The 27,304-nt window shown below is 41.2% G+C and overlaps 2 protein-coding genes and 1 pseudogene across 3 annotated transcripts in view; 2 read left to right on the top strand and 1 right to left on the bottom strand.

Annotated features, from left to right (window-relative positions):
• Window positions 1-5,284, bottom strand: part of TM7SF3 (transmembrane 7 superfamily member 3) — a 40,787-nt gene extending 35,503 nt beyond the window's left edge. Inside the window, exon 1 of one of the 2 annotated variants that reach the window (XM_059402741.1) lies at window positions 4,988-5,284. In XM_059402741.1, the coding sequence (XP_059258724.1) occupies window positions 4,988-5,078 (91 nt within the window). In that variant the 5' untranslated portion in view covers window positions 5,079-5,284. The remainder of the gene's footprint in view (window positions 1-4,987) is intronic. The other variant, XM_059402742.1, reaches the window with a different exon arrangement.
• Window positions 5,285-15,178: 9,894 nt separating this feature from the next.
• Window positions 15,179-22,573, top strand: MED21 (mediator complex subunit 21). The gene is made up of 4 exons (XM_059404787.1): window positions 15,179-15,261; window positions 20,117-20,231; window positions 20,793-20,893; window positions 22,095-22,573. The coding sequence occupies exons 1-4, from the start codon at window positions 15,220-15,222 to the stop codon at window positions 22,269-22,271; spliced, it is 435 nt and encodes a 144-aa protein (XP_059260770.1). The 5' UTR covers window positions 15,179-15,219; the 3' UTR covers window positions 22,272-22,573.
• Window positions 22,574-26,469: 3,896 nt separating this feature from the next.
• LOC132020642 (small integral membrane protein 8-like) lies at window positions 26,470-26,976 on the top strand (annotated as a pseudogene).
• Window positions 26,977-27,304: the final 328 nt, after the last annotated feature.

Below are 27,304 nucleotides of genomic sequence, written 5' to 3'. Positions count from 1 at the left end.
CTCCAAGCAATTTTTTGTACATGTCTTTTAGTGCACATATGTACACATTTCTATTGGATAGAACCCACGGGTAGAATCATCGGGTAATAGGGTACACTTACATTCTGCCTTAGTAGCTACTGCCAAACACTTATCCCACATGGTTTTGCCAATTTATACCCCTATCAACTTGTGGAAAAGTATTGTGGTTGCCCAACACTAGGTTTCATCAGTGTCTCTGTTGGATGCGTAGTAGTATCTCATTGTGATTTCAATTTGCATTTCCCTAATCATTAAAGAGGTTAAGAACATCTTGTTTTGTTTATGAGCCATCTGGACACTCCCTTTGTAAAAGGGTCTGTGTTCAAGACTTTTGCCCACTTTAAAAATAGACTGTCCTGGGGCACCTGGGTGGCTCAGTGGGTTAAAGCCTCTACTTTCAGCTCAAGTCATGATCCCAGGGTCCTGGGATCGAGCCCTGCATCGGGTTCTCTACTCAGCGGGAAGCCCACTTCCTCCTCTCTCTCTGCCTGCCTCTCTGCCTATTTGTAATCTCTCTCTCTGTGTCAAATAAATAAATAAAAAATCTTTAAAAAAAAAAAAAAAGACTGTCATGACTGAATTTTAGTTCTTTATACATCACTGATATGAGCATTCTGTCAGTGTACTTCTACTATTCTGTTAGCTCACCTTTCCTCTCTTACTACCTTTAGATTAACAGAAATTTTAGTTTTAACTTTTTTTTTTTTTTTATCATTTATTTGACAGAGAGATCACAAGGAGGCAGAGAGGTAGGCGGGAAGCAGGTTCCCTGCTGAGCAGGGAGCCCGATGCGGGGTCTGATCCCAGGACCCTGAGGATCATGACCTGAGCCGAAGGCAGAGGCTTAACCCACTGAGCCACCCAGGCACCCCAAAATTTTAGTTTTAATGTAGACCAATTTCTTGAGTTTTTTTTATGCTTAGTCCTTTTTGTGTCATTCTAATCCAATCTTTGCCAACATATCCTAAGATTATGAAGACACATTCTCCATGTTAACTTCTAGACCTTTGTTTTACCTTTGATATTTAAGACTAAAATCAATATAAAGTTGATTTTTACATATGGTGTGAGGCAGAGGGTCAAGGTTCATGTTTCCATATGCATACTGAGTTGATAGAATACCCTTTATTGAAAATACCACCATTTCCCTACTACTCTGCAATTTCAGTTTTCACATAGGTGACCACATGTGTTGGTCTGTTTCTGGGCTCTTACTTGTATTCCAGTGGTCTATTTGTCTATCCTAACACCAATATTGCATTGGTGTCAATTTTGTCCCAAATTTGTTCTTTCTCTTCAAGACCGTCTTGACTATTTTGGCCATTTTTCATCTCCATATATATTTTTGAAAGCAGCTTGTCGATTTCCACAAAATAAGCTGCCAGCAATCTGATTGGAATGGCAATGTATTAAATGAGGAAGAAATGATATCCTTATAACATAAAATTTTCTAATTTATGAATCTGAGATATCCCTCTGCTTAGTTTCTCAATTTGTCTCAAGAATGATATATGCTTTTTCCTGTAAAGATCTTTACATATTCCATTATAATTACCCCTAAATATTCTATGTTCCTTGATGCTAACAGAAATTCATTTTTTCTTTTACATTTCAATTTCTAATTGTCTCTTCACCAAACTGCCTTTTTAAAAAGTTCTCCAGGACAAGGCACCTGCATGGCTCAGTGGGTTGGGCCTCTGCCTTAGGCTCCGGTCGTGATCTTGGGGTCCTCGGATGGAGTCCCTCATCAGACTCTCTGCTCAGCAGGGAGCCTGCTTCCTCCTCTCTCTCTGCCTGCCTCTCTCCTACTTGTGATCTCTCTCTGTGCGTCAGATAAACAAATAAAATCTTTAAAAAAAAAAAAAAAGTTCTCTAGCTGATTCTAATGTTCAGCCACGTCTGAGAACTCCTAACATGATGTTTGATGAATTAGGAAAGGATAAATACATTTTTTCCCATTCTTAATTATCTTTAACCTAACTTCTGCGTAAAAATCCTTGGCAGTATTACCTTGGCAGTCTGTTAACCACTTCGCAATTTTCGAGAAGACTGAATATTCGCCAAACCAGCTGTGGCTATGCAGGGCTTTGTTATAGTTGACACCCTGGTGTCTAGTACAGTACCAATCACATAGCTGGCACACAGTAAATGTTTAGTGAAGGATGGTTGAATGTTATGACCTCAGAAAAGTAATTTACTTCCTCTGGGCCTCAGTTTCCCCAAGGTGAAATGGAAGTCACGTACCTCATACATCATTTGGCTGCTGAAAGTATAAAATAAATAGGAGAAACAAATTTTAAACTGTCCAGTGCTACACAATAAAGTATCATTACAAACTTCCCTTAGCTTCCCAGCATTTCAGGGACTCATCTCCTTACTTAAAAAAGAAGTCAGGGATTCAATATGGCCCTACGAATAAACTAGTAGAAAGAAGGGGACTATACATGTCCAGCATGTCCATCATAAACATCAAAATGAGAAAGAGACTTCCAAGGAGCGACAAGGAAAAATACGAAAAATCAAGACTTTAACACTATAGTCTGGCAGAAAATGCATTTAATTTCTACTTATAAAAACAGACAACAGGGGCACCTGGGTGGCTCAGTCCGTTAAGCCTCTGCCTTCGGCTCATGATCTCAGGGTCCTGGGATCAAGCCCCGCATCAGGCTCTCTGTTCAGTGGGGAGCCTGCTTCCCCCTCTCTCTCTGCCTCTCTGCCTCTCTGCCTACTTGTAATCTCTCTGTCAAATAAAATCTTAAAAATAAAAATAAATAAATAAATAAAATAAAACAGACATAAGCAAAAGAAAACATGTATCCAAACTATACCCTGAAGAAGTTAACAGGAACTTCTCCTCTAAGCTACCTGGAAAAGGATTCACTTTATGAGGCATAATTAGATCTTGTGACTTTGTGAGTGGGAAGGAAAAAGACAGCACATCAAATGATAGTGCAGGCAAATGGCTAACATGGAGACAGAGCACTCAGGCTGTGGCTCTCCTCTAAAAAACAATGGCTCTGCTTTTTCTGCCAAAGGTATTTTTTTGCCATCTCACCCACAGCCAGGAACTCTCTTCTATTTTTCATACCCTTCCTCCATTCCCACCCAGAGTTATTTTTCCTTCTAATAATAATTTCTTTCTAAAAAGAGCTGACCAGTACTAATCTTTTCCTTTTCTTTCTCAATCAGATCCTAAACTTGAACCGTATAATTATCCAACTCTTTTTTTTTTTTACTAAAATTTACTTGTTTGTGCTTTGACACAACCAAATTCTAGATCTGTGAAATCTTAAGTCTTCATAATCCTCTTCAGATGAACTATTTAAAAAAACAGTTCAGATACTTAAGTTGGTAGGCATTCAACTGCCTCTCCCCATATCTTATTTATATCTTACGAATTTTCATTACCCCTAAAAGCTGAAAGGAAACACAGAAATGTACACACTACCTTTTACATACTTTTAAAAGAGATCACTTGCAATGAACCACACGAATAGCCCGCTGCCTTAAATCCAGAACCAGCAATAACACAAATACTAGAAGGCCCACATGGCATTCCGCTCAACTCCAATTACTATTGTAATTCCATGTAAACTACTAGATATGAATGTAAAACAAGAATGGAAGATAATATTAAATACAAATGCACAGGCTCAGGTCATGATCACAGGGTCGGGGGAGTCAGCCCCACATCAGGCTCTGCAATCAGTGGGGAGTCTGCTTGGGATTCTCCTTCTCCCTCTGCCCCTCCCCACTTGCACGCAATCACTCGCTGGAAAATAAATCTTTAAAAAAAATAAAATGGAAATAACATCACCGTTACCTCTCTCATAAGGTTATTTTGAGGAATGAGAATTCACAGAATTAAATGTAAAGCACCATACTAAGTAAAATATCTTTATTGGAAGCCAGCTTTGCCGAAGTGGAAGGACCATGAAAATTAAAACTACAGCCAGACACACATGAATTCAAATATCACCTGTGCCCCCTCTTAACTGTTGACCTGTGTAATGAACATCATCGTGGCCCCAGTTTCATCTTCTGCCTTACCATTCTCCTCTGAAGAGGGTGATGATCTCATAGGGTTGTGAGGATTAATTAACAATGCGATGGAAAGCACCTGGCACTTACTGCACACAGTGAAATGTCAGTGCCCTATCATTAACAAGGCTTTTCTCTGCATAAATATAACTGCCCTTTTCAGCTCTGGCCTTAACTCCTGTGCAATGACTCTAAGATTCAGTTTGCACAAAAGCTTTTCTAAGATGAGCAATTAGGAACACAACCACATTATTCAGAAAATACACTGGTTCAGAAGTGCAACTGGTCTCTTAAGCTCAAAATAAAACTAAGAATGTGATGAAGCTCATGGAAAAGCACATGATTATCATCAGCCTAGCATAATTACTGCTTTTTTATGGTTTATATTAACAAACCAGGAGCTATTGCTAAAACGCATTCACTGAGCACATGACCTATACCATCCTAAGTCCCACTCTGGGTTCACTTTTCCTTTCAAACTCCGTAGAGCATAACCAATCTGAAAAGCATCTAGATTCTGGAGTGTAAAAACCCGCAGCAGCTTGGAGGAACATGATTAATAAAGCCCTTCATTCTGCACTAAGTTCCCAGGCGAGTCTCAGATACACCACTTGAGAGCAAAGAAGTGTTTTCATGAGTCAACTTAAACCTACAAACACATGGTTGCTCCCTAAGGGAGATTAAAAACGTGTCTGACCAGGAGAGTTACTTAACCCTTCCCATTCCCTCAGCCTAAAGTAGGTTGACGGTGAGGCCTCCTTGGCAATGGGAATCTCCTTCAGCTGGAAAAGACCCCGATCCACTCCCGCCGGTTCTGAATTCACCACCCCCCCTGCGAAATGCACAGATCCCGAGGTGGACTGCGAACCTGCAAGAAATGCAAAACCAACTTGAGGTTGCAGAACTGAGGCTCCCCTGCCCTTACCCTCGCTGGAATTCCCGACGGTCTCGGCTCCTCCGGCCACGCCGGGTTCGGACGCCAGCACCGCGAGGACCAGGAGCCGAAGGAGCCCCATGGCTGCCCGGGCGGGGCTCTGTCGCCTCACCCGCGCTATCCCGGGGCGCTGGCGCACGGTCCCATCACTCGCCAGGCGCTCCCACCGCACACCTGCCGGCCCCCCAGGGCGGGCGTCCAAGGCTAGCCGCACGCCTGCGCCCCACCGGGAGGTTTCCTCTTCCGGCAGAAACCCCGCAGCCCCACACCGCGCCTCGCCCCGCCCCCTTTACGTCACCGCCGCGGGTCCCCCGGCGCCGCGGGCGAAGGCGGAGGGGCGGGTCCGGCCGGCGCGCGCCTATCTCTCCGCGCCCAGCCGGCTTGCTGAGCGCCGCGCACCCGCGGGTCCTCGCCGCCCGGCGCGCGGGAGGTGGGGGCAGAGGAGACCCCGGAAAGTTCTGTGGTGTAACCCCTACTTCTCAGTTTTGTATCTTTATCGCTTACGAAAACCGCCGTTAGAGTAAAAAATAACTTTCTGTTGCGGCCTAACGTCTCCAGGCTCCTGTTCCCGGGCTTAACTGCCCTTCGCCAAAGGGAAAGACACGAAGCCCGGACTCAAAACCCACGATCAGTGGGCGGTTTCCCTTCGCTGCTCAGGCCGATCTTAGTAGGAAAATGCGGGGCGGGTCGTGTTTCTGTAGTGGTGAGCTCCACTTTTAACAATAAAGTTTCACTTTCTCTGAGCGAAATATCCTCGAAGACTTTAGACCTTGACCCAGCTTGCTCTCTCAAACTTGACACCTGAGGGCTGTTTAAAGGACAGCAGACCATGTGACAGACGGCTCGGGAACGCGCTGAGTAATTGGATATGGAGACTCAGTTATTTGGGGGGAGATTGCTCTGTTTTCTTTTGCCTGCTCTTTAAACTTTTCATTTAGGTATTTTAATGAGCAACTATCTTGAAAAATACACATTCGGTTATTCCACTATTAAACTAAAACCAGTAGCAATCACCGTAATCTGAAAGGGCACAATTTTTTTCCTGTTTTCCCTCTACTGTCTCCTACATGTCCTCATTCCTGTAACTCTCAGTAGATGAAATCCCAGGATGATGGTAAGAGTGGTTATAATAAGGGTAACATTTGAATCAATGGGTAGATTTATTTTCTCTACCATTCAGTTACCAACCATTGATGATAACTGAATCATCAAATGAGTTAATCTGATGACTGATTGCACCCTGTTGGGGAGGCAGTATTAGAACTCTATCTCACCCTAGCAAAATGAAATTCCAAAGTATTCGTTAAAACTATAAGAGAATTAGAAGAAATATGTGATTCTTATTTTTTAGGGCTTTATTTGTTAGAGAGCAAGCACGAGTAGGGGTAGAGGCAGAGAAAGCCGATCAACCAGATTCCCCGCTGAGCTGGGAGCTAGAGGTGGGGCTGATCCCAGGATGGCAAGACAGGACCTGAGCCAAGTCAGATGCTTAATAACCTACTGAAGCACCCAGGCGACCTGAAATAAATGCTTTTAAACAAAACAAAACTTGATCTCAAAGTGGAAGGAACCTCCTTTTAAAAGAGTTCATTTAAGCAAAAATCTATTTGAATCTGGAAGCACCAAGCAGGAAGTGGGTAGAAGCATTCAGGGGAGGAAATTTCTCAGCAAAAAAACAAAGGAGGAAACCATAAAGGAAAAGATTGGTAGATTTAGCTACTTAAAAATTAAAATTCTATGAAAGTCAAAAAACTCCAACAGCAATATGAAAAGTCAAGGGGCACCTGTGTGGCCCAGTCCTGCAGGTGAATGACTATTGGCTTCAGCTCCAGCTGTGATCTCATCACCAGGTTCTGGACTCAGCCCAGAGTCTGCTTAACATTCTCTCTCCTTGTGCACCTCCTGTTCATGCTCTTTCTCTCTAAAATAAATAAATAAATAAATCTAAAAAAAAAAAAAAAAAAGGAAGAAGAAGAAGAAGAAATAAAAGCCAAGTTAATGACCAGAAAGAAAGAAAGAAAAGAAAGAAAACTGGCCAATAAAAGAAAAACATTTGAACTCATTAGTAACAAAAACAACAAAAATCAAATTAAGACGTTGAGGGGGTGCCTGCATAGCTCAGTCAAGCTTCCGGCTCTTGATTTCAGCTCAGGTCATGATCTCAGAGTCATCAGATGGAGCCCTGCCTCAGGCTGGGCATTCAGCCTGGAGTCTGTTTGAGATTCTCTCTCCCTCTGCCTCTACCATCCCCCAACTTGCGCATGTGCACTCTCTCTCAAATAAATTGAAAACAAAAATCCTTATTTCTTTTAAGATTTTATTTATTTATTTGACAGAAAGAGAGAGAGAGAGTGAGAGAAAGCACAAGCAGTGGGAGTGGCAGGCGAAGGCAGAGGGAGAATCAGGCTCCCCGGCGAGCAGAGAGCCCAATGTGGGATGGGGCTGGATCCCAGGACTCTGGGATCATGACCTGAGCGGAAGGCAGATGCTTAACCGACTGAGCTCCCAGGAACCCCCAAAACAAAAATCTTAAAAAAAAATTAAGACCTAAGTTGTAAATATTTTAGAAGAATATCGTGTGGGTGCAAGAGCTGAGAAGCAGACATTCTTGGAATCTTTGGAAATGTATTGACAAGTTTTTATAACATAATCTGCACAAAAATCTTACAAATATTCATACCTTTGGTACTATAATTCCACTTTGAGATTTAAGTACATATATATGTACAAACATTACGTACCTGTATAAAATTAGTGCACAAAACTACCAAGTATTAAATATTTTGTTTATTTATTTATTTGAATGAGCACATAAGCAGTGTGAGAAGCAGAGGGAAAGGGACAAGCAGACTCCACACTGAGCACAGAGCCCCACGTGGGGCCCATTTCCACAATCCTGAGATCATGACCTGAGCCAAAATCAAGAGTAGGACACTTACCTGACTGAGACACCCATTGGCCCCTTCATCAAGGTGTTAGAGCAACGAAACCCAGTCTAAATGCCCAGCAATAAGGAATTGACTAAATAATCCATGATGCATCTGTATAGTAGAATACTGTGTAGCCCTTCTCAAATCATGTTTTAGAAAGCATCTCATTGTGAAGTGTTTATGAAAAGGCAAGTTAAAAAGCGCCGAATATACCCAGTATGAGCTTTATCTTGTTTTCACTTTAGTCATATTTATATACATAGAAAAGTTGAAAAAATAAAATGTTTTAAAGAGCTATCTCTGGGTGATTGGATTAAGAATGATTATTTTTTAACTTTTTTAATAATTAACTTCAGTGCAGGGCTTGACCTCATGGCCCTGAGATCCAAGACATGAGCTGAGGGCTCCTGAGTGGCTCAGTTGGTTAAGCGACTACCTTCAGGTCAAGTCATGATCCCGGGGTCCTGGAATCCAGTCCCACATCGGGGATCGGGCTCCCTGCTCAGCAGGGAGTCTACTTCTCCTTCTGATCCTTTCCCCTCACATGTTCTCTCTCACTTATTCTCTCAAATTAAAAACAAAACAAAACAAAACCCTGAGATGAGTTTAAGAGTCAGATGCTTGGGGCGCCTGGATGGCTCGGTGTGTTAAGCCCCTGCCTTAGGCTCAGGTCATGATCTCAGGATCCTGGGATCAAGCCCCACATCAGGCTCTCTGCTCGGCAGGGGGCCTGCTTCCTCTCTCTCTCTCTGCCTGCCTCTCTGCCTACTTGTGATCTCTGTCTGTCAAATAAGTAAATAAAATATTAAAAAAAATAAAAAAGAGTCAGATGCTTAACTGACTGAGCCATCCAGGTGCCCCAAGAATGATTTTCATTCCATGTTTCTGCACTCTAAAAATTCAACATTGAATATGCATTGCTTTGAAATAAAATATTAATTTTTAAAAGAGATGTATAATTTTAAAGATTTTTCTTATACAAACATTCAGGATAACAGTCCACCTTCCTGAGTATGACACAATTGTTTTCATAATATAGCCCCTGCCCACCTCTCCAGGTTCGTGTGGCAACTAAACTCAATTCCTCTATGCCAGCCACACTGAATTAATTGTAGTTTCCTGAACTCATCCCACTGTCTCCCCTCCATACCTTTGCATCGCAGTTCCTTTGCCTGCAGAGGACAGCTGATGACAGATGTGTCAGCAGTCAGAAGAGGGCTTTAGTACCTTGGCTCTGAAATACCGTGACAGCTCAGGAAGAATATTGGCTGAGGTTCCTTGCTCACATCAGAGTTCCACTGGCAACCTGTGAAACAAATGGGCTCAGCAGCTTTGCAGATGAGTTTGTCACTCCTATGAATTGAAAGGAAATGCAGAGGGCGCCTGGGTGGCTCAGTGGGTTAGGCCGCTGCCTTCAGCTCAGGTCATGATCTCAGGGTTCTGGGATCGAGTCCCGCATCGGGCTCTCTGCTCGGCAGGGAGCCTGCTTCCTCCTCACTCTCTCTCTGCCTGTCTCTCTGCCTCCTTGTGATCTCTCTCTGTCAAATAAATAAAAAATAAACTCTTAAAAAAAAAAAAAAAAAGAAAGGAAATGCAGAAGCACCTGGGTGGCTCAGTTGGTTCAGTGTCTGCTTTCAGCTCAGGTCAGGATCCTAGGGTCCTGGGATAGAGCCCCATGTTTGGATATCTGCTCAGCAGGGAGTCTACTTCTCCCTCTCCCTCTGCCGCTCCCCTGGCCTTTGCTCTCTCACACTCTGTGTCAAATAAGTAAATAAATTATTTCTTAAAAAAGAAAGGAAATACAAAAACTGAGAAGATTCCTAAACCGAAGATACAGATAACTACTAGTGCCTTAAAGTCTGCTTAAAATTTAGAAAAGGAAGGGGGCACCTGGGTGGCTCAGTGGGTTAAGCCACTGCCTTCGGCTCAGGTCATGATCTCAGGGTCCTGGGATCGAGTCCCGCATCGGGCTTTCTGCTCAGCAGGGAGCCTGCTTCTCTCTCTCTCTGCCTACCTCTCCATCTACTTGTGATTTCTCTGTCAAATAAATACATGAAATCTTTAAAAAAAAAAAATTTAGAAAAGGAAGGAAGAAGACAAGTAACCTATCCTAGATATTTTATAAAACCCAAGACCTTGGATAGAGATGGGAACAGAATATTCCCATCTTTCTAGGGGAAAGGCAAGAAAGATGTTCTGTGAAACTTGCCCGTTCATCCTATCTCACTCTAATCTCACTTTTGCTCTGTATTTTTTTTTTAATTCTTGTTTCTATGGGTTACATTATTTTGACTGTGTTTACTAAATTAAATCCAATAAATGTTTACTTAATAGTTATTACATGGAAATTATTATCCTAGAAAATGTATTCATTTGGTCCAGAAGTATGCATGCATTGGCTTCTATGTGCCAGGTAAATGCTAGGTATTGGAAATATGGAGGAAATTTAAATGTTTCTGCCCACAAGCAGCTCATGGTAGTGAGTCAATTATTCATGTATGAGTAATTACATTTCAATATGCTAAGTGCAATAACAAAAGTATAAGGAACAATTGTGGTGAAGATTGGGAACAATTACCCTACTGTAGGGTTTCAGGGAGGGTTTTATAAAAAACAAGAAATATTTAAAATAAGGTAAGTGGATGGTCAACAAGGAAACAAAGGGAATCTAGTATAGCAAATTCTTATTTTTTTTTTAAGATTTTATTTATTTATTTGATGGAGAATGCAAGTAGACAGAGAGGCAGGCAGAGAGCAGAGGAAGCAGGCTCCCTGCTGAGCACAGATTCCCTAAACTATGCTGGGCTGATCCCAGGACTCTGGGATCTTGACCGAAGCTGAAGGCAGAGGCTTTAACCCCCTGAGCCACCCAGGCGCCTGCCAATTCTTATTTATAGTATTTCAGCCCAGTGCTTGAAATGTTATACATATTTAATAAATTGTGGTCAAGTAGGTAATAAAGGTAGTTAAGAGTCTAGAATGCTAGGTTAAAGAATTGTTAATTATTTTTTTTCTGAAAAGATAAGGAGTCACTACAGATTTAAAAAAATGAAAGTACTAACCACAAGATTAGCTATGAGTTGATAATTAAAGCTGGATGATGAATACATGAGTGTCCACTTTATTATTCTATGTTTAAAAAGATTTTATTTATTTATTTGACAGAGAGAGAGACACGGCAAGAGAGGGAACGCAAGCAGGAGGAGTGGGAGCTGGAGAAGCAGGCTTCCCAATGTGGAGCAGGAAGCCCAATGCAGAGCTTGATCCCAGTACAACTAAGATCATGACCTGAGCCGAAGGCAGACGCTTAACGACTGAGCCACCGAGGTGCCCCTTATTATTTAATTTTTGTATATGTTTGAAACTTATAATAATATGAAGCTTAAGAGTGCTTAACTAGGGGCACCTGGGTGGCTTGGTGGGTTAAAGCCTCTGCCTTCAGCTCGGGTCATGATCCCAGAGTCCTGGGATCGAGCCCCATGTCGGGATCTCTGCTCCGCGGGGAACCTGCTTTCTGCCTGCCTCTCTGCCTACTTGTGATTTCTCTCTCTCTGTCAAATAAATAAAATCTTAAAAAAAAAAAAAAGAAAAGAGTGCTTAACTAGCTCAGTGGGAAGAGCATGTGATTCTGGGTCTCGGGTTTATAAGTTTTAGCACCACACGGGGTATAAAAATTACCACAAAAATAATATGAAGTTTAAAAGAACATACCAAAATTATATGTTTAAGAGATACGTAATACTGGGTTTCTGCTCTTCAAACCATGTAATCCAGTTGGAGATGCAAGAACAGCAAGTGAAAAAGCATATGAAAAAGTGTCAGAAACATATAAGGAAAAAAGAAGAGGTCCATGTAGACTCCAGTAATTCATAAAATTTATATGAAAAAAGGTAAAATTGTAAAAGAGTAAAGAAATCACAGCAAAGAAATCATTTGGATGAAGGTAAAGAATGAGGAAAGAGTTAAAGAAGTGGTTCCCAATTGGGAGCAATTTTGCCCTGCAGGAGACATTTGGGGATATCTGGAGATATTTTTTATTGTAACCACTGGAAGGGGTGTTTGCCATCATTACTTCATGGGTAGAGGACAGTGATCATTCTAAACATTCTACAAAACACACGACAGCACTGGAGGTGGAAGGGGTGGGAAGAATAATCAGGCTTAAATGTCAATAATGTTGCTGCTGAGAAATTCCAAGCTAGGGGCGCCTGGATGGCTCAGTGGGTTAAAGCCTCTGCCTTTGGCTCAGGTCCTGATCCCAGGATGCCACGCATCAGGCTCTCTGCTGCCTGTTTCTCTGCCTACTTGTGATCTCCGACTGTCAAATAAATAAAATCTTAAAAAAAAAAAAAAAAGAAAAGAAATCCCAAGCTAGACACAAGAGACTGTTTTGGGCGGGTGGAGTTTTCCCTGAAGTCCACAGCTTCAAGAGATTCATAACCCCCTTAAAGATGTATGCAAAATTTTGAGCCTGATCTGGGGAAAGGGTCCATAGCTTTCATCTGATTCATAAAGGTATCCATGGCCAAAACAGTCTTAAGAAGCCCAGGGGTCCAGGGATAAATAATAGATGAATAATCTTTTTTTAAAACATTTTATTTATTTAATTTTCTCAGAGAGAGAGAGAGAGAGAGAGAGAGAGAACGTGCACACAAGCAGGGGGAGTGGCAGGCAGAGGGAGAAACAGGCTGCTCAACAGGGAGCCTGATGCTGGGCTTGATCCCAGGACCCTGGGATCATGACCTGAGCCAAAATCAGATGCTTAACTGACTGAGCCACCCAGATGTCCCCATGGGTGAATATTCTGATTTCACTCAAAATATTATTGGGAGAGTTGGCTGGATTTGTTCTCTGGAGACAGATCATAGTGACCCTTGAAAACTAGGCAGAGATGGCTGGACACCAGCCTGAGGGCTCAGTGGAGCTACTGAAAACCTGTAAGAAGATAATGACAGGACAAAAGCTCTGTCATAACATGATTGTCTTCAAGTGGCACCTCTCTGCCAGGTGCCCAAGTTCTCTTCAATTGGGCCTCAAAACAGTATTCTCCAAAACAGAATCTCTCCAAAACAGTATGGGCTCTCTTATTCATCCCTCTCTCTATTTTTTTTTTAAGATTTTATTTATTTAGTTGACAGAGAAAGAGAGAGAGCGCGAGAGCACAAGCAGGCAGAATGGCAGGCAAAGGGAGAAGGAAAAGCAGGCTCCCAGCTGAGGAAAGAGCCAAGTGTGGTGTTTGATCCCAGGACCCTGGGATCATGACTTGAGCAAAAGGCAGACGCTTAACTGACTAAGCCACCCAGGTGCCCCCATCCCTCTATATCTAACTGGGCCCAACTCTTGCTAACATTTCCTTCAAAACGAGCCTTTCTTCTTCTCTTATCAGAGTCAACCCCCTAGTCTAGGCCCAACCCATTTCATTCTTGGAACTGCAAAGCCCTCCTCCCAGTGAGGCCCTGGCTTATTCATCTTTGCAAACCCAGCATCTAACATATTTCTTGGTACATGGCAAGCATTCAATAAGGTATACTCTAAACTGAGGTTGAGAAGAAACAATCACAAGATTATTCCATATTGCGGTTAAAAAAATTAGAGTCCTTTCTCATTAATCCCATGATGGTCAGGGGAGGTGTCTCATCTGGAGAGGTTTCTTTTCTTTTCTTTTTTAAGATTTTATTTATTTATTTGACAGATCAAAAGTAGGCAGAGAGGGAGGGGGAAGCAGGCCCCTCCGCTGAACAGAGAGCCTGACGCAGGGCTCAATCCCAGGACCCCAAGATCATGACCCAAGCCGAAAGCAGAGGCTTTAACCCACTGAGCCACCAAGGTGCCCCTCTGGAGAGGTTTCTAATTAGGTCCCAGCAGATATGAAGAGGGATTGAGAGGAAGGAGTGGTGAAGCAGAAGTACAGTTTACCAGCTAGCATTGGGGGTAAATCCGACAAGCTGAGTTTTCAGTGGATAATTCTCCCTAATTTCCCCCAACCCCAGTAGGCTGATCAGGGATAATTAACAAGAGAAGCAGGGTGTAAGAGATGAGTTTGTCCCAGGCCCGCTAACCAGTCATTTGCTGATTTCAGGCTCATTTCTTGCCACACTATCCCCAGGCTATAACTTTTTTTAGATAACAAGTCTCTTTCTTTTCTTTGCTTTCTTTCCTTTCTCTCTTTCTTTCTTTCTTTTTTTTTTTTTTTAACGTAATCTCTATGCCCAACCTGGGGCTTGAACTCACAACCAGGGGATCAAGCATCACATGCTCCAGTCACCGAAAAGCCAGATACCAAGTTTCTACTATCTTCCTTCACACCTAAACCCTCAACAGGTCTCAAGGTTAAAGTCTAAATTGCACATCTTACCTGTTTAAAAACTGTTGCCACCCTACCTACACATAAGGCTCATTTTCCAGGAATCTTCTTTCTCCCAGCTACACACTGCAACCTCCAATCTCCTTTCCACAACCCTCTTTTGTTCTCCACAGTGAGTTTCTCGCTGTCAAAGGAACGAGATTCTTACTAGTTGCCTACACTCACACCTTACCTCTGAACTCCAAATGGCTCTTCTTCTGCCACTCACCTTTGCCCACAGAAACCTCTCTTTTCTAAGAACCATTCTCTTCTTACACCATCAATATAGTTCGATTTAGTACTTAATTTTTCGGATGTTTTCCATCTCATGTGTGTCAGCTTCCCCAGCACACCCACACTCAGAATTAAAGTATGCAACCAGTCTCCACTTGGGAGATCCTCCCCACCCCGGCCTCCAAAAGCAACAGAGGCGGCACCCGAATGCTTACCAAGACTGCCTGGTGAATCTTAATTTGGATTTGTTGACGTTAAAATCGGTATCGCGACCCCCAAGGATTCTTGAGTTGCCTGCTGTGTATGTTTTGCGTTCCACCTGGAAACCCAATGCAACACAAGTATTCAAGGCAATGTTTAAACATGAATACAAGGGAGGGCTGAGAAAATTACTTCCCAAACCGCAGAATCTAACAATCCCTGTAGAATGTTTAACACCCAAAAACCTCGAGAACAGTATGTTGGACGCAAATCACGAATGGACTCCCAACAACCTCCAAGTTACTCAAAATACGTGCAGCAGAGATGCTTCGCTGATGGAGCTAGCCTAAATAAAGCCTCGGAAAAGTCCCACCCACCCTCTTCTCGCCAGGCGTGGAGTTCTGCTGACTCCACCCCTTCTAAGAACGCTCCTCTGTGGTTGGTCACCACGCGTCCTGAAACTGCCCAATCGCGTACGAGCAGCTGCTTTAGCTTCCTTAGCTTGCAGGAGGAACATGGCGGACCGGCTCACACAGCTGCAGGACGCAGTGAACTCGGTGAGCAATTTCGCTCTCTTAGTCTCTGTCTTCCCTTTTCCGATGTATTAACGAGAGGAAAAGGGGCCCGAGAAAAACACCCGCAAGTGGGGAGCGGACTGAGCCGGGGTTTCAGCAAGAAGCGCTGGCGGCGGCGGGAGGCGGCGCGGCGTCCTGGGAGGTTTGAGGCCGGCTGCGGGCTTTGCGGAGAGCTGAGGGAGGGAGCAGCCTCGTTCGCCTGAAAAGTAGAGGCTCTGTCTGTCCGGACACTTAGGCGTCACGGTCCTGTCTTGTTCTCTGGGAGCAGTTTTATTTTATTGTCAGTAGCGCTTCTGGGATCTCTTCTCTTCCGGGGGTAAGGGGAGAAGCAGCAGGAGCTGCTTTTTCCCTTATCAGTGTAAGCCGCGGATGAGAGACTGGGCTCCTGATGAGCTGTTTTCGTTAAATGTCAGCCGAGAGTATTTCTTTCCCTGGACTTTCAGGTTGAGGCTGGAGTGATGTGAGGTGAGTTTTGTTTCATCTTAGTTGGTTCCTATAGACAAAGGGTTTCGTTCCGTCTCTTGGCGCTCTCTAGCATCAGTATGGGGAAAACTGACGTGCTTACGAGAGTCAATTTTGTAACGCTTGTGTATGTTTCCACTTATTTAAGTCGTCTTTAATGTGTCTCAGACACATAATGTGTCTTCCTCGTAAGGGCCAGATCTTTTAAGTCGACCCCCTTCCGTTGATCGTTCTTATTTTTCCGGTTCTGCCTAACCGGCGAGTTTATGCAAACCGAAGGATTCATGTACTCATTACCATTAACAGTTAAAGGGTTTCCCATTAGTAGTTATATTTTTCGTTGTCGTTCTATTTATATTTTGATGTCCCAGGTAAAATGTCTGGATAGAGAGAATATGTTAACTGGAAAATCTTAAGTATCTGGTCCCTTGCCAATTTTTTCACACTGGAGGCTAAGAAGTGAGGATTCTTATCATTGCATCATCAATCTTTGTTCACTTCCAGGCTGTGAATCTGCCTGTGAAAAACTGATCTGCTCTGTACATAAAATAAGACCTTTTAGGACTGAGAGGGCTAGCCCCTAAATGTTGATGAAATCACTAGGATAAATTCTATGTTATGGTAACTTGCCTGGGCTGCCAGCCAACTTCCTTCTTAGAGATCTTCTTTGAGGCTTTTCAAAATCAAATTGTAATGATGCTTCTGGGTACAAATGTTATTTTAGGAGCAATGTTGCATATTCATATACGTCTTGTAACCAGAAAGTTAGTAGGAGAAAGTGAATATGGCCTTAACTCCAGGGTTAGCAAGCTGACAATTGGATTTTGGGGAGAAACCTCTGGGTTAACAAGTATGAATGCCTACTGTGTATGTAAGCATTATCATGTTTACAGAGAAATACTCCTTAAGGAGTTCACAGTCTAATTAGAAAGATGTCATATACTCAAGAGACATTTAAATAACATGAAAGTAGTATTTGGTTAGGTAGTTATAATGAATCAAATGTCTTCAACTGTAAGTGCTGAGGTAAATTGGAATGTAGAGTGATATGCATTAAAATAGAGCAGATCTTCTTAGCATTGATCTAAATTATAGTTATTTGTAAAGTTATTAAAATAACATTTGTTTTTATCGTCTTGAGAACTCCATGAGGATAGAAACTATGTCTTGTTCACTGTATCAATCTAATGTTTATATACAATAGAGTTTTACTTTTGATACTATTTGTTGAATAAATGGATTTTGAGAGCTTTTGAAGAACACAGCAGATAGCCACCGTGTTGAATTTTGTGCATGTGTGTTTTTTCCATTCCTTAGAACAATAGTGTAATGTGAAAATGTTTCCAACTTAAAAATGAAAAACCCTATTCGGGTTACCAGAACCAGAACTAGAATACACATTTGTGCATTTTTTGAGCACTTACTGTTGCTCCATTTCAAGTAGTAGAATGTGAGCAATACAGTATAGTCAGGAATTAATTTATCACTAGTTAGGTATATATAAAGGATTAGTAGAAAATGAATAAGTAGAGTTGAGTTAGATTATTGAAAGTTTTGAAATAGCCTGAAGAGTTGGAGATTAATCTTAAAGGCCATATTGGGGTGAGCTCAAAAATTTTTTTAAAGGTTTATTTATTTGAGAGAGAGGGTGCACATAAGCAGGAGGGGAAGAGGGAAAGGGAGAGAATCTTCACCAGATTCCACATGGAGCTCGACACAGGGCTTGATCTCACAACCCTGAGATAACTACCTGAGCCAAAACCCTGAGTTGGACCTTAACCAACTTTGCCACCCAGGCTCCCCTGAGCCCCAAATTTTTAAGCAGGGTAAAATAACATAGTGAGGGGCGCCTGGGTGGCTCAGTGGGTTAAAAGCCTCTGCCTTCGGCTCAGGTCATGATCCCAGGGTCCTGGGATCGAGCCCCGCATCGGGCTCTCTGCTCAGTGGAGATCCTGCTTCTGCCTCTCTCTCTCTCAAATCTGCCTGCCTCTCAGCCTACTTGTGATCTCTGTCAAACAAATAAATAAAATCTTTAAAAAAAAAAATAACATAGTGAAATGGAAAACAAGAAGGAGGCTATTGTAACAATCCTATTGTGAGATAATTACAGAGGCAATTATGATAGAATGAAAAAGGAATAGAAGGATTTGAAGATGAAAGTGAGAGTCTGAAGTTAGACTGCTAGTAACTAGGAGATTCTCAGTACAAATTAGATATTAAAGGAAACAGTTGATTTTGAGTTCTGTTTAATGGCAGAGAAACTTAGTGGAAGTGGTCATGCACTGATTGGAAATAAAAAACTGAGGTTCAAGAGGTCAGGACAATTGAGGGAAGCTGTTTGGGAGGATAGGAGTCTTAAGTTTGCTGCTTGTAAGGAAGTGGTATTCTCAGTCTTCAGAACTGCTTAAGGAATAGTTTTAGAGCAGTGGGAATTTACAACTTGAGTCATGGAGAAAACATTTCCAAATACTTAAGGTGGAGTCCCTTTTCTCTCTCTTTTTTAAAAATTGAGGTATAATTGACATAATATTAGCTTCAGGTGTACAGCATAATGATTCAATATTTGTGTATATTGTGAAAAGATCACAATAAATCTAGTTAACATGCCACCATACTGTAGTTACAAAGTTAAATTTTTTTTAAAAGATTTTATTTATTTATTTGACAGAAATCACAAGTAGGCAGAGAGGCAGGCAGAGAGAGAGAGAGAGAGCAGGAAGCAGGCTCCCCGCTGAGCAGAGAGCCCAATGCGGGGCTCGATCCCAGAACTCTGGGATCATGACCTGAGCCGAAGGCAGAGGCTTTAACCCGCTGAGCCACCCAGGCGCCCCACAAAGTTAAAATTTTTATCTTTTTTTTTTTTTTAAAGATTTTATCTATTTATTTGACAGAGAGAGATCACAAGTAGGCAGAGAGGCAGGCAGAGAGAGAGGAGGAAGCAGGCTCCCCGCTGAGCAGAGAGCCCGATGCGGGACTCCATCCCAGGACCCTGAGATCATGATCTGAGCCGAAGGCAGCGGCTTAACCCACTGAGCCACCCAGGTGCCCCAAATTTTTATCTTTTGATGAGAACTTCTACTCTCTTAACAACTTTCAAAAATACAACACAGTATTAACTGTAGTCACCATACTGTACATTATATCCCCATGACTTATGTATTTTATAACTGAAAGATTGTACTTTTTGACCCTGTTTACTCTTTTTGCTCACTTTAACCTGCACCTCATCTCTGATGACCACTAGTCTGTCCTTTGTGAGCTCAGTTTTTGTTTTGTTTAGATTCCACATATAAGTAACATTATGTAGTATTGGTCTTTCTCTGACTTATTTCATTCAATGTAATGCCCACAAAGTCCATTCATGTTGCAAATGTCAAAATCCTCCTCCCCACTTTTTAAAAAGATTGAATTTATTCATTTGAGATAGCGGGAGAGAGCAGGAGCAGGGGAGGAGAGGGAGAAGCAGGCTCCCTGCTGCGCCAGGAGCCCAGACACAGGGCTTGATCCCAGGACCTTGGGATCATGACCTGAGCTAAAGGCAGACGCTTAATCGACTGAGCCACCCAGGTGTATCCCCCCCTTTTTTAAAAATGGCTGAATAATGTTCCTCTGTGTGTGTATAACAGTTTCTTCATTCATTCATCCATCAATGGCCTTAAGATTTCTTAAGGTGGAGGGCGCCTGGGTGGCTCAGTGGGTTGGGCCGCTGCCTTCGGCTCAGGTCATGATCTCAGGGTCCTGGGATCGAGTCCCGCATCGGGCTCTCTGCTCAGCAGGGAGCCTGCTTCCCTCTCTCTCTCTCTCTGCCTGCCTCTCCATCTACTTGTGATTTCTCTCTGTCAAATAAATAAATAAAATCTTTAAAAAAAAAAAAAAGATTTCTTAAGGTGGAGTCTTTTCCATGCTATTTCTTTATCCTTGTAACTACTAGTCTCAAAAAAAAGGGAACTGTGTACTTTGTTATATGAGTTATACATTTTAAAATTTATCCTAGAGCACTAGGATGACTTTTATTTGCCAGTCAAATTTGCTCTTTTCCACTGCTACCTCCCCCCACAAAATCCTTACTTATGCTTATAACAAATATTGGCATAATTTCTCTTATTATTCTCTTACCTTGGGACAAAAACAAAGATTATATTGTATTTACTTTTAACTGTTTCGAGTATGTTGATACCAAACCTTGTTTCTTTGCCTGATTAACATATTTAATTGTTGTTAATAATAACTGACTAATTTTATCCAAAATTATTCCTGTTCTGTTCCCTTGCTCAGAGGTCACTATTATAGAAACTTATTTTTGTTGCTATTACAGATAAAATCCTGAAAACTGATAAATCCTTTCTAACTCTGACACATTTTCTTTGGCCTCAAGCTTGCAGATCAGTTTTGTAATGCCATTGGAGTGTTGCAGCAGTGTGGTCCTCCTGCTTCCTTTAGTAATATTCAGACAGCAATTAACAAAGATCAGCCAGCTAATCCTACGGAAGGTAAATTTTCTTGGCTTGTCTTAATTTGACCATCATATACATATACATGATGATACATGTAATCCTTTAAGATTAAGTTTATTGAGAAATGTAACTTACTTATAGCTTTTTTACAGTCTTGTTGTTTGAGAGTATTACTGAAAGTTTTGTTATAAAAGAAATGAATTTGTTACAGTCAATTTATATAACATTTCATAATTCCATTCATGTCAAATAATAGATTGTTACTCCTTTAGAGATGAATTTATATGAATTTAGCTGAATTTCACTTGAGGGACCTTAATAAGGAAGACATCCCATTAACAGATTTCTTTATTCAATTGACTGGCATATTGTCCTTAAAAATGAAATAATTATGTTTAATTCCCAATTTGAGTTAATAGTAAGGCTAATTCTCAAACATGTAATAGGATTGGTGTGTTAAAATTACATTTTAATCATTCAAAGTCTGGTACAGAAGAAGTTTATGAAGTTTTCTGCTTTCATTAGCTTCAAATTTAATTTCTTTTTCTGAAAACTTGACATTCCCTAATACTCTGACTGAGTGATATCTTTCTTTAGAATATGCACAGCTTTTTGCAGCACTGATTGCACGAACAGCAAAAGACATTGATGTTTTGATAGATTCATTACCCAGTGAAGAATCTACAGCTGCTTTACAGGTAAAAATCTTTATTCCTTTGAGAAATTTGCTAGTAGAGAATTTTTTTTTCTTTCTTTATTTGACAGAGAGAGAGAGATCACAAGTAGGCAGAGAGTGGGGGGGAAGCAGGCTCCCCACTGAGCAGAGAGCCCGATGTGGGGCTCGATCCCAGGACTCTGAGATCATGACCTGAGCCAAAGGCAGAGGCTTAACCCCCTGAGCCACCCAGGCACCCCGCTAGTAGAGAATTTTGATTAAAGAAGATAGATTTTTTTTAAAAACATATTTATTTATTTATTTATTTAAGTAATCTCTACTTCAATATGGGCCTTGAACTCATGATCCCAAGATTAAGAGTCACATGTTCCTCTGACTGAGCCAACTAGGTTCCCCAAAGGAGATTTAATATCTTTTGTTATAGTATTCAGTTTCCTTAAGATTGTTTTATTTATTTATTTAAGATTTTATTTTATTTTATTTTATTTTTTTTTTAAGATTTTATTTATTTGTCAGAGAGAGAGCGAGCAAGCAAAGGCAGACAGAATGGCAGGCAGAGGCAGAGGGAGAAGCAGGCTCCCTGCCGAGCAAGGCGCCCGATGTGGGACTCGATTCCAGGATGCTGGGATCATGACCTGAGCCGAAGGCAGCTGCTTAACCAACTGAGCCACCCAGGCGTCCCTAAGATTTTATTTTTAAGTAATCTCTACATCTAGCATGGGGCTTGAACTCAAAACCCTGGGATCAAGAGTCGCATGCTCCATAGACAGCCAGCCAGGTTCTCCATGATTAAATTTTAAAATTGAGGTTTTGTTAATTGTAAAGTAGTGTAGTTTATTAAAGACCATGCTGAGTATATTGGTTGTCCAATTTTGAGCTATAAGTAAACTTCTATTTTTCTCATTTTGGCTCTTTTCCACTCTTTTGGGTAGTATTCTGGGTGTGGAGTAGAATGTCCACAAGCCGTGTGGAAGAGAGTCATATGTAGACATTCAGAGATGTCTGACTGAAAATTCATTCTTTTAAATAATTCAATCAGGGGATAACTCTTAAAAAATCATGTGATTTTAGAATTCCTGACACCAAGAAACCTATCATAATGGTTTCAGAGTCCTCCAGATTTAAAAGAAAATACTTCTCTCATTTTTTATTTCCTTCTCAACTCTTACTAACCTCCAAGTTTTTCATTTCTCAAAAGATTTTTTAATTTGTGTCTTACAAAGGCTGCTAGCTTGTATAAGCTGGAAGAAGAAAACCACGAAGCTGCTACATGTCTGGAGGATGTTGTTTATCGAGGGGACATGCTTCTGGAAAAGATACAAAGTGCACTTGCTGATATTGCACAGTCACAACTGAAGACAAGGAGTGGTACCCATAGTCAGTCTCTTCCAGACTCCTAGAACTGGTATATACCATGTGGCTGAGAAAAGAACTATTTCAGTGCCATTAAGAATTCTGCATCAAATTTAGATGTAAGCCTTACCAACAGTTACAGAAACATTAAGCACTATGACACGTTACCTTTTTAGCTATTTTTTAATAGTCTTCTATTTTCACTCTTGATAAGTAAGCCTCTAAAATTGTGATTGAACCAGCTTTAAACCATCATTATACCATCATTTTTTATTATTGAAATGAAATTACTGAGGTAGATATTGCATTAATGGTTATAATATAATTAAACAGATGTACTTTAAAATTCTATTGTGATGTTTCTATCTTTATTTTATCAAATTTCTACAGTTTTTTTTGCAAGTCAAAACATCCCTCAAGCCGGAGAGATGGTAAGTGTAGAGATATGGGGCATTTCAATTTAGGCTAGTATCCTTCTGCCTCTTCAGAGGTTTCATTATATAAATTTGGAGCTTGAGCAAGGAAAGTTTCTGAAACCAGGTTGCTTTGGTGAAACAGAGTGCTATGGGGTACCTACCTGTGAGGCTCAGTCAGTTTGGCCCCTGCCTTTGGCTCGGGTCATGATCCTAGAGTTCTGGAATCAAGCCTGGAATCAGGCTCTCTGCTCAGCTGGGAGCCTGCCTCTCTCCCTCTGCTTGTCGCTGCCCCTGGTTGTGCCCTCTCTCTCTTTTTCTTTCCCTCCCTCTGTGTCAAACAAATAAATAAAATCTTTAAAAAAAAAAAAAAGAAAGAAAGAAAAAGAAACAGAAGGCTAGTGTGGCTGGATGAGAGACTAGATCACTTTTCTGGAAATGTTCTTCTTTTTCTAGAACTTCATACTCATTCTACTTCACCTCCACATGTGTTTCTACTAAGAAATTATCTTCTCTATCTGTAGAATTCCTGTGCTTTTGTGAGAGGATTTTTCTTCATTCTGAGCTATCCTTTCCCGTATCTCTTGATCTGCTTTTTCCATTCTTCTTAATTTGCATTGTGAAGTATGTTCCCAGAGTCATTGATTTCTTCTTATCCTTTTTTTTTTTAAAGATTTTATTTATTTATTTGACAGAGAGAGATCACAAGTAGGCAGAGGGGCAGGCAGAGAGAGAGGAGGAAGCAGGCTCCCTGCTGAGCAGAGAGCCCGATGCAGGACTCGATCCCAGGACCCTGAGATCATGACCTGAGCCGAAGGCAGCGGCTTAACCCACTGAGCCACCCAGGCGCCCCTCTTCTTATCCTTTTTATTTATCTGAAGGTTCTGCTGATCTTATTAACCTCTCAGTTTTTATTCCTGCATTCTAATCTGACCAGAACCTAATTCTACTACATAAGTTACTTTAACATTTTCTGCATTCCACCTTATTGTGTTACTGCTAACTTTTGTGTCAGTGTGATCAAGTATGATTGTGCACCAACTCTTCCTTCTCCTTGAATCCTTTGATCATTTCCACAAGAATGCTGGAGTTGAAATGTATTCTACATTGTAACTGATTCTGTCTCCTGAGGCTACATTTTTCAGAATATCCTGAGCTACATTTCCTGCAATCTGTTACTATCCGGAGTTTAGGAAAGTTTAAGAACAATAGTCTGAGATTCTGCCTGTTACTCCCATCATAATCAAGCTGTTCCACAGTTCTCAGAAAATACTGCTTAAAGGCACATTATAACTCCAAATTACAATTTAGAGTCATTAATTTTTAAAGTTATGTTAAATGTTATCTGTACTAATAGATATTTAAAATGTTGGCTTATTCTCTCTGGCATCACCTAAAATGCATTTTATTTATTTATTTATTTATTTAAATTTTTAAGTAATCTTTTGGGTTGGAGCTCACAACCCTGAAATCAAGAGTCACATGCTTTACCAACTGAGCCAGTCAGGCATCCCATGAGTAATCATGCTTTCTTTATTTTTTAAGTTTTATTTATTTAAGTAATCTTTCTACACCTAATATGGGGCTTGAACTCACAACCCCAAAGTCAAGAGTCCTACTTGTCTCACTCCCCTGACTGAGACAGCCAGGTGCCCATTTAAAATGAATTTTATTTTTATTTATTTATTTATTTATTTATTTATTTATTTGAGAGTGAGAGAGTACACAAGGTAGGGGTGGGGAGGTGGGGAGAGGCAGAGAGAGAAGCAGACTCCCCGCTGAGCAGGGAGCCCAGTGATGCAGGGCTTCATCCTGGGACCCTGGGATCATGACCTGAGCTGAAGGCAGATACTTAACTGACTGAGCGAAACAGGTGCCCTGTAAAATGAATTTTATTTTTAAATACTAGCATGAGGTGGAAGATAACTCATAAAAGAAAGTAATATTCAAAGTACTGAAAAACACAATTAGCCCCAAGAGAGAAGTATAAAAAGTTATAGCCTTAAACTGTTAGATTACTGTTATCCTTATCTGAGATTTTTTTTTTTAAGATTTTATTTATTTATTTGACAGAGAGAAATTACAAGTACACTGAGAGGCAGGCAGAGAGAGAGAAGGAAGCAGGCTCCCTGCTGAGCAGAGAGCCTGATGCGGGACTCGATCCCAGGACCCTGAGATCATGACCTGAGCCGAAGGCAGCGGTTAACCCACTGAGCCACCCAGGCGCCCCTTATCTGAGATTTTTTATATTTGAAATTGCCTGTTTTTTCTGGTTTAAGGTATTACAGAAAAAGAACAATACACATTCTGAAATATTTGTAAAGATTGTATGACATAATTCATAAAGACTGTATATAATAGCTTTTCTTAGCTGTCATTTTGTGGACATGGCTGTTGGGTGAGGAAGTCCTAAAAGCTGAAATGGGTATATGGGCAGTGATAGTTTTGCTGCCTGGTACATGGCTTTAGGAGGACAGAAAACAATGGATGTCTGTGTCTTTCATCCTCTAATTCTTCCCTTCCTTTCTACCCAGATTTAAGGTGTTTTAAGAAGAAAACTCCTTAAAAATGGGGCTATGGTCTCTTTCTTCCCAAAGGACCATAGACCCTATATCCCTGTTGGAATTTTCTGGAGAATTCAGGAAAGGAGGGACCCAACCCTTCATGGCTTTGTTGGATATGGGTGCTATCGTACTTGGTCTAGTGGGGAGAAGGGACATGCAAATTCAACTTTGGGTCTAGGTAGAGTGACCAGTGAGGATGTTAAATATAACTTTATTGCTAAATATAACTTTGAGCTCAATCTGATAACACTGGTCATGGCTTCTACTATGAACATACTATTGGAATAGACATTCTGTGCCCTTGTAATTCCTCATGCAAATGCCAGAGAAGATACACGCATTCAGAACATGCTAAAGGGAGAGAAGTAGTCGTGTGATCTGTAAAACAGTCGCCAACCCATCTCCTTGTCCTTTGTCTATGAAGCACCTGGCCATTGACAATTGAGTACTGTGCTCCTGGAAAACAGTTATGGTTTCTCCATCTTATTGTATTCCTGGCAGTGACTTACTGCAAAGAACCACCTTTCCCTGTATGGCTTGTTCATGTGTGACAAAGCTGGACCCAGACCTCCAAATTCCCATTGTTTGTCTCTTAAATGGTTAGTTGAACTATTTGTCCCCACAGACCAATCTGGACAAAATGCCTTAAAAGGACCTAATCAAACTTTAGGCTTCTCCCCTCACAAACCCCTGAACTTTAATCCACCCTCAGTCTGAACCTGCACTGGAATGTGGAATAGTACATCTTCAGACACTTCCTGAAAATTAACTAACCACTGAAAAAGACTTCTACTTATCAACCATCTCCTTATGTCCATCTGATCTTTGAGACAGTTGGAGATCTTATTTTCAGAGCATTCTCATTGCCACAATATTTTCCAATAAAGTTTTTTTGTACCTAAGTGTGGATTTGTTTTTACTTGATAATACTTGTGTAGGAAAAAAAACCTCGTCTTCTCTCATCACATACCCCCAGGGGCTAAGGCTGGGGCAAAGGGGGCTGAGGCACTCATTCACTGTGAAGTAATAAATCTCTCAGAACATCTTATGTGTACATTTAGGATAAAATTCATAAAGAAAATATTAATAGTAAATATTAAAAGCCCAACCCTATGAAATGTAAATAACTCCGGGATGAAAGAAGAAATTATAATGGAGATTAGGACATAATTCAGAACTTAATGAAAATATTATGTACAGAAACATGGGGAGAACAGTAGATGTGCAAGGGAGGTGACCTTGCAGCAGGTAATAAATCATTAATCAAGATGTCTTCAGTGTCTGAGCCTCCCAGCTTTAAAAAGGAACCACCCAAAGAGACAGACTTTCAAAATCCAGAGTGCAGAGGTGCATACAACAACCTTATTTCAAGTTGTGAACCCAGAGCTCTTCATTAAATCTAACCTGTAATGGCTTTTGGATTCGCATGGCTTACATTGGTTATCTACATGCAGCACAAGAGAATACGAAGACCCTCTCTGAAGCTATTGAAGACCCTCTCTGAAGCTATTGATAGTGAGAGATACAGTTTTTTTTTTTAAGATTTTTAAAATTTTATTTGTCAGAGAGAGAGCATGAACACAGGCAGACAGAATGACAGGCAGAGGCAGAGGGAGAAGCAGACTCCCTGCCGAGCAAGGAGCCCGATGTGGGACTCGATCCCAGGACGCTGGGATCATGACCCGAGCCGAAGGCAGCTGCCCAACCAATTGAGCCACCCAGGTGTCCCTGAGGGATACAGTTTTATAAGGAGGAAAACCTCTCAATGGGATTAATAGTGCTGGATACTGCAGATGGAGCTTTACTGAGGGCTCTGAAAGCTTCAGATGAAAGATAATGTGTAGTGTCCTGCTTCTTGGTCTAGAATGTGTTCATGAGGAAAGAGAGCAGTTGCAATCAGGTCGCGAGAGTAAATTTTAAATTTCATCCTTGCAAAGCTGCAGCCCTTATCTCAGTCTCCACAAAAAGAACTTCTCGCATAACAGTGCTCTGAAATCGAAGTTGTTTTTGCTAATTATTAAGTTCTATGTAATAAAAGCACTCAGTGTTGTTAAAAAAACAAAAACTTGTGACATTCTAAGCATTTAGGAGAAAATGCAAGTA

The sequence above is a fragment of the Mustela nigripes genome, chromosome 6 (assembly GCF_022355385.1).
Source record: "Mustela nigripes isolate SB6536 chromosome 6, MUSNIG.SB6536, whole genome shotgun sequence".
In the NCBI taxonomy this organism is placed as follows: Eukaryota; Metazoa; Chordata; class Mammalia; order Carnivora; family Mustelidae; genus Mustela; species Mustela nigripes.
The sequence above is the reverse complement of the archived record's forward strand: the minus strand, read 5'-3'. Positions and strand labels throughout refer to the sequence as shown.

Coding starts and splice junctions, on each gene's coding strand:
- MED21 (XM_059404787.1), top strand. CDS start 15,220: ATGGCGGACCGGCTCACACAGCTGCAGGACGCAGTGAACTCG. Junction 15,262..20,116: donor TGCAGGACGCAGTGAACTCG/GTGAGCAATTTC, acceptor TTTGGCCTCAAG/CTTGCAGATCAGTTTTGTAA. Junction 20,232..20,792: donor GCCAGCTAATCCTACGGAAG/GTAAATTTTCTT, acceptor ATCTTTCTTTAG/AATATGCACAGCTTTTTGCA.